The 5,843-nt window shown below is 38.4% G+C and overlaps 1 protein-coding gene and 1 long non-coding RNA gene across 2 annotated transcripts; both read left to right on the forward strand.

The window, feature by feature from the left end:
• The first annotated feature begins 6 nt into the window (after window positions 1-6).
• On the forward strand, window positions 7-2,238 carry LOC119357460. Its single transcript, XM_037624404.1, has 4 exons — window positions 7-105; window positions 225-284; window positions 372-448; window positions 2,049-2,238. The coding sequence occupies exons 1-4, from the start codon at window positions 76-78 to the stop codon at window positions 2,236-2,238; spliced, it is 357 nt and encodes a 118-aa protein (XP_037480301.1). The 5' UTR covers window positions 7-75.
• Window positions 2,239-2,551: 313 nt separating this feature from the next.
• Window positions 2,552-3,822, forward strand: LOC119358711. Its single transcript, XR_005172287.1, has 3 exons — window positions 2,552-2,683; window positions 3,317-3,387; window positions 3,515-3,822. It is a non-coding gene; the product is annotated as an uncharacterized LOC119358711 (long non-coding RNA).
• Window positions 3,823-5,843: the final 2,021 nt, after the last annotated feature.

A 5,843-nucleotide genomic window follows, 5' to 3' on the forward strand; every position in this document is an offset into this window, starting at 1 on the left:
CCGCACGCTGTGATCCTGTGGTGGCTGGCCGCGCTGTCGCCGCCGCGAAGAAGGACCAGGAGCCCGACCCCGACGATGGCCGCTAGCGGGTCGCCCTCTTCTTCGGTACGCAGACCGGCACCGCCGAGGGATTCGCCAAGGTACTCGCACGCTCCTCCTCCCCCGCGCTGCTCCCGCTCGTCTGTCTGTCTTGTGCAATGTTCCTAATAAGCTCCTGCTGCCAGGCGCTCGCGGAGGAGGCCAAGGCACGCTACGACAAGGTCGTCTTCAAGGTGCTCGATCTGGTACGAACCTCGCCGCTGACGCTGCTTCTTTTTAAACCTCCTCCTCCCCCTCCCCTCGGCTCACACGATTGATTTGTCGGGATTCAGGATGACTACGCCGCCGAGGACGAGGAGTACGAGGAGAAGCTCAAGAAGGAGAACATCACATTCTTCTTCCTCGCAACGTAAGGACCACCTGCAACTCTTACTGACTTCGTTACAGTAGGGAGCAGAAATCTTTAGTTAAGACACTAAAGAGAATCACCATCACCTAATGGAGTTAATAATTTTCCAATCGTAGAATTTTGTGTCTGAGCGATTGGGTAGCTAGTTCCAGCTCAGGATGGTTTCCATGGTAGTGATAGTCCCGTAGATACAAGTTGATTGATCACATAAACTCCTAGCACTAAATATTCCACAAACCCATTGTCGAAAATATCATCTGAATTTCCCAAATGTTAGTTTCTCCAATGACATGAGCATATACTCAAATATCCAAACTTGGATGGACCAGATAAAATGAAGCGTGCAAAAGTGCATGTTCTTGATAAAAGCAAGTGTGAAAAATGCATGTTATAAGGAAAAATAAGGCGTGCAGATGCTTGCTTAAATTACTCTCACATGTTAAGCAAGGAACTCATGAATATTTATTTGTTCCAGACAGTTGCTAATCAAACCAGCACTTACGAAAACTGAGGTTAACCCCTTTTTTCTAATAATCTATCTAAGAAGCTAAATTGCTAATGGGTGTCGTTGTCACTGTTTTGCTGATTGAGTTTGATACTGAAGTTTTTCTGAGTATTACACAACCCTTCTTTTCGTATGATAATTCTGGAAGTATCACAAAGACTTCTACGCTTTTGTCATGGTATTTTGCCATTTATGTTTCCTTGATATGCATTAATATGCATAAAAGGGCGTATGCTAGTTCATTATTTGTCTGCTGATGCATTAGTTGTGCAGCTGCTTGTGTCCAGTCTCAGTGGCAGTTCGAGCACTGTAATTCACTAAAAGAATGTGGTAAATCTTACAGAGATAGGATTTGCCCTTTCCTTCATGTGGTAATTTTGTAAGTATGAAGAAACTTTTTAGTTTTGTCATGATATCCTTCCAATTTATTTTCTTCTTGCAACATCATTATCCGAAGATTGTATTCTAATTTATTATACGGCTGCTTGATTGGCATGCATTAATTGTGTGTCTGTGTCTATTGGCGATTTCATGTAATTTATAGATAAATAATTTACACCGTACAAAACAAAAAAGGGTGTGACTGTGCTGCTCTAAAATGGTTTCCATGTTTGCTTTTTTCCATTGGATACCATGTTGGTCTGCTAGTCTGAAACAAACGGAAATTGAGTTGCATGTCCAACACAACCACAGAAAGAAACACTAGCAGCGCTATTGCCTATGCTTGATTTCTGCAGTAAACATGTTATCTGAAATTCTGTAATGATGTTAACTGATGTGAGTTTGTGCACTTGATGTTTTATACTTGGAATACAAATGAACTTGTTTTGGTTATATCTCTCCCTGTTAATTATGGGTGATTTCCTTCTTGCAAATTATATATGTTCTGTTTTGAGCTATCTCTCTTCCTGGTAATAAAAGTATGAGCACACCTAGCCCCAGTCACCTACTTCAATCAAAGAAACTAAGAATGTTCATAGTAATTTGAAAAGTATCTCATGCTTGATGCTCATACACTTGCATACACATCCCTCCTCCTCCTCTTCCTCCTCTCGTCTCCCACAATCTGATGTGTGTGTGCATTTATTTTTGCAGGTTTGTGAAGAGGCCAATCTGGTGTTGTGAAAGAAGGGGGCTGGCCATGGAGAAGATCCCGCAGCGAGCTCCTCAGGGTAGGTTATCCCACAGATCTCCTCAATTGGGATGTGAAGATGCAGAACTAATGTTTGTTCGGGAGCTGCTTTATTATATCAAATGCACGAGATACTTACTATTTCTCTTATGATCTTCTGGCTGGGCTAGAGAAAAAACAGAGTTGCATATGATTTCTAGGTACTACTAGTCTAAAATGTTGGCCTATCTAGTGTACTATAGGAACCTGTTGCAATCCCCCCTAGATGGAGGATTAGTTCAGGTGTTATGCAACCAATAACCCTTCATATATACTGCATGCTGTTGTTTACTGAAACCAAATAAATTATCTACATGAAACAGAGCTTAAAATTTGCGTGCTCTCTATTTTTTGTTCATTTTCTCACATGATCTGATGTGTGCTCTCTTGCTTGGTGTGTGTGCAGTTTGGTACCATTCGATGGGGTGGGCCAGGGACAAGCTGCTCCGGTCCGGCGAGGATGCGCACCATCTGTTGTTGCCAAGGCGATCTCTCTCTCTCTCTACATATCCTGTTATGCACTTATGCCACACTTGTGCATAAGTCTGCTTATTTGAAGGTCCAACACTTGTGCATACTTATTTGTGTCCTTTTGAATGAATTGTGTTTTCAGACTGCAATTATGTGCTGTTGGTGAAGTGTTTTCTGAGTGAACTAGGAACGTTAGAAGGATATGATGTTGTTGTATCAGTTTCAGCATGATGATTCTCAACCCCGCCCCGCCTTTAAGCTATGCATTCAGAAGATACATTCTATAGTAAAGTATGGTTTTGTTGATTAAACTGCTGTTGTGTTCACTTCAATGAGAAAAAGTGTAGTTAATTCAGGTTGTGAACATTTCTTAGAAGTTATGTTAAGACACATACATCACAGCACTTTGTTGAAACCAATTGGAAAACAATGGAATAGCCTAACAGGTCCTGTTGACAGTTTTTTAACATATAACAATACTTAGGGATATATGTAATTGTTTTGATTCTGCTTGCAGCACCCAATCAAGTCCTTTATTTTTCTAATCAATATACTGTCTCTATACATGCTTTCATCCATCACTCATGATTAAATTCTTTCTGCTTGCTCAAAACATGTTCAACTACATATGCTTCATTTCCACCTTTTTTACCCAATGAAAAATAACTGAGATTGGTTGTGTAATTGACCCTCCTCCTGTGTTTGTTTAACTTTTGTGCAGGCCTTGAGGTTAAGCCTAACCAGTCTGTCAAAGTTTCACCTGATGACTAGCACTTTCTCCATCTCTCCCAGGTCTGCTGCTGCTGCCTTGTGCTCAACATTTCAATTAACTCTTCTGTACCTATTATAGTATTGATTGATGATGATTGAAATATGGTAATTATTGATCTGTTCCTCTTGTGTGTGTTTCCATGCCAAGGTGCCCTTGGTGAAGTGAAGAAGGATGACAAGGCAACCATGTTCGTCAAGATCGGCGACCAGAAGTTAGCCATCAGGACCCTCTCTACTGACAAGTTCCCTCAGGACCCGTACTTTGTTCTTCATTTGCACTTTGTTGTCCTGCTACTGTTAATTTTTACTGACATGGTGTTGATACTGCTTAGAATATGACCTGTGCCTAAATTTTAGTAGCATTTGTTGTCAAAAACATGATTGTATTGTGAGCAAGCAAGATTTTGGAGTCTTCTTAGAGCCTGCTGCTATTTAGTTTTCGTACACCAATATAATATTCGCAAAACCGCTCCTTCCACATGTTGAAAGTTTTTCTAATTCCCTATGGTTAAAGAGTAATTTGAAAAAACGTAAAATTTCATAAACCGAACAGCTGAGTTCGTTTTTTCGATGTCATTTCTAAACGGCTAATCCAATGGAGGCATATGATATGGTGTTGGAAAGCTTATGAAAATGCGCTTCTTTTTCATCTTGAAAGTTTTTTTCTAACTTTGAATGGTTTAAGAGTAATTTAGAAAATGGTCCAAGTCCTACCGACTTTGTATTTTCGAGCTAATTTTTTAACCGTGCGTCCGAATACAGCAAATGATATGGCGTTGGAAAGCTTGAACAAATGCGAAACTTTCTGGTATATATTGTTTCTCACAATTCTTTACGGTTTTAAGTCAGTTTCGAAAATGGCAAAAAACGTATTTTCACCGTAATTTCTACAAACTTTACCGCAATTGGGCAAATAATATAGCGTTGAAAACCTACGGAAAATACGAAACTTTTTCATGTTGATGGTTTTCTCTGATTCCTTGCCGTTTTCAAGTAATTTCGAAAACGGCGGGATCATTCGTTCGGCTTCTACCGCGAAACAGATTTTTCGAAAATGCACCCCGTGAAGAACCTGAACTTCTCGGTGCGTGTACCTGAACTTCACTCTGTTTTCACGTGATTTTTTTGCTCGTAGATCTTCATCCACTGCTCGTAGCTCTCCATCCCACTCACGGGAATTGAGTGGGTGATATACTGATGGAAAGCTGCTGTAATCACGCAACTTTCCCGTGTTGATCATTTTTTCATACTCACGACGATTTTGAAAGTTTTTCATCTGAAATTCATTTAGCGCAGTAGTTGAACTTTCTGCTGTTTTCACGTTGAACTTCTGGGACGTATTTTTGTTTGTAATTTTCTCATCCATTCGTAAGTGTTACACAAATAATATTACTTTTGTACAAACGTCTCTCACAATAAATTTTTTTAACATTTTTCGACCAAGGACTTAAACTTGTAACAACAAAACTTTTAGCATTTGCTTTTTTCTTCTTTTTTAATACAAAATGCACACCGTGTAGTACATGAACTTCTGGCAGTTATCAACCTGAACCTCTCTCGGTTATGTGAAATATTTTGAGTTTTTTTATGAATTTTTTAATTTGATTTTTCTTAATCCTTTTTTATGAATTTTGAAACGCTCTATTTCCAAAACAACATTTTTGTGTGTGTTTTTGCACTGGTTTGCACATCAAACCGCGCATCTTTAGAAATTGAACTTCTCCTTTTCTTTTTATTTTTTTTCAACATTGTTTAGCACGTCGAACCACGTCATCTTTAGAAATTGAACTTCTCCTTTCCTTTTGTTTTCTTTCAACATTGGGTTGCACGTCAAATCGCTTCATCTTTAGAAATTGGACTTCTCATTTTCTTTTTGTTTTTTTTTCAACATTGATTTACACGTTGAATCACGTCATCTTTAGATATTGAACTTCTCCCTTTTTGTTTTCTTGCATGTTTTAACTTGCATGTTTAAATTTATTTTGAACTTGCTGAGATAACACACTTGACCTTCTCGAACACAACATTTTGACCTTTGCAAAACATAAATTAAAGCCAAACTTTGACCTACAGAGCTTGTATAATTTTCTCCACTTTTTCAAGAATAAGCGCTGAATCGCACTTTAGTTTGACTTGAACTTCTGCTGCACATGAATAAACTGTTGAAAACACGCAACTTTCCTGCTCCGTTATTTAAATTTGAACTTTTAGTTTTTTAAGAAACGGGATTTTTTAAAAACTTTTTTACTTGTTCCTTTTATTCTAATTTGAACTTCTAGTTTTTTATAAGGGGTTTTTTTTCATAAATACTTTTGAAATGTTCCGCTTTTTAATTTGGACTTCCCCTTTTTTTACAAACAATAAAAATTCAATTTTATAATGGTTTTTGAAGTACTTTTTTATATGAACTTCTTGCTCAATTTTTTTTAACTTATTGCACTGACCGGTCTCCATTTTCCTCGTACTAATGCTTATGT

This window comes from Triticum dicoccoides, chromosome 2A, assembly GCF_002162155.2.
Source record: "Triticum dicoccoides isolate Atlit2015 ecotype Zavitan chromosome 2A, WEW_v2.0, whole genome shotgun sequence".
NCBI lineage: Eukaryota > Viridiplantae > Streptophyta > Magnoliopsida > Poales > Poaceae > Triticum > Triticum dicoccoides.

Excerpts from the sequence above, each read along its gene's own strand:
- LOC119357460 (XM_037624404.1), top strand. The coding sequence starts at position 76 with ATGGCCGCTAGCGGGTCGCCCTCTTCTTCG. Across the intron at positions 285-371 it reads TCTTCAAGGTGCTCGATCTG|GATGACTACGCCGCCGAGGA; the intron begins GTACGAACCTCG and ends GTCGGGATTCAG. Across the intron at positions 449-2,048 it reads ACATTCTTCTTCCTCGCAAC|GTTTGTGAAGAGGCCAATCT; the intron begins GTAAGGACCACC and ends TTATTTTTGCAG.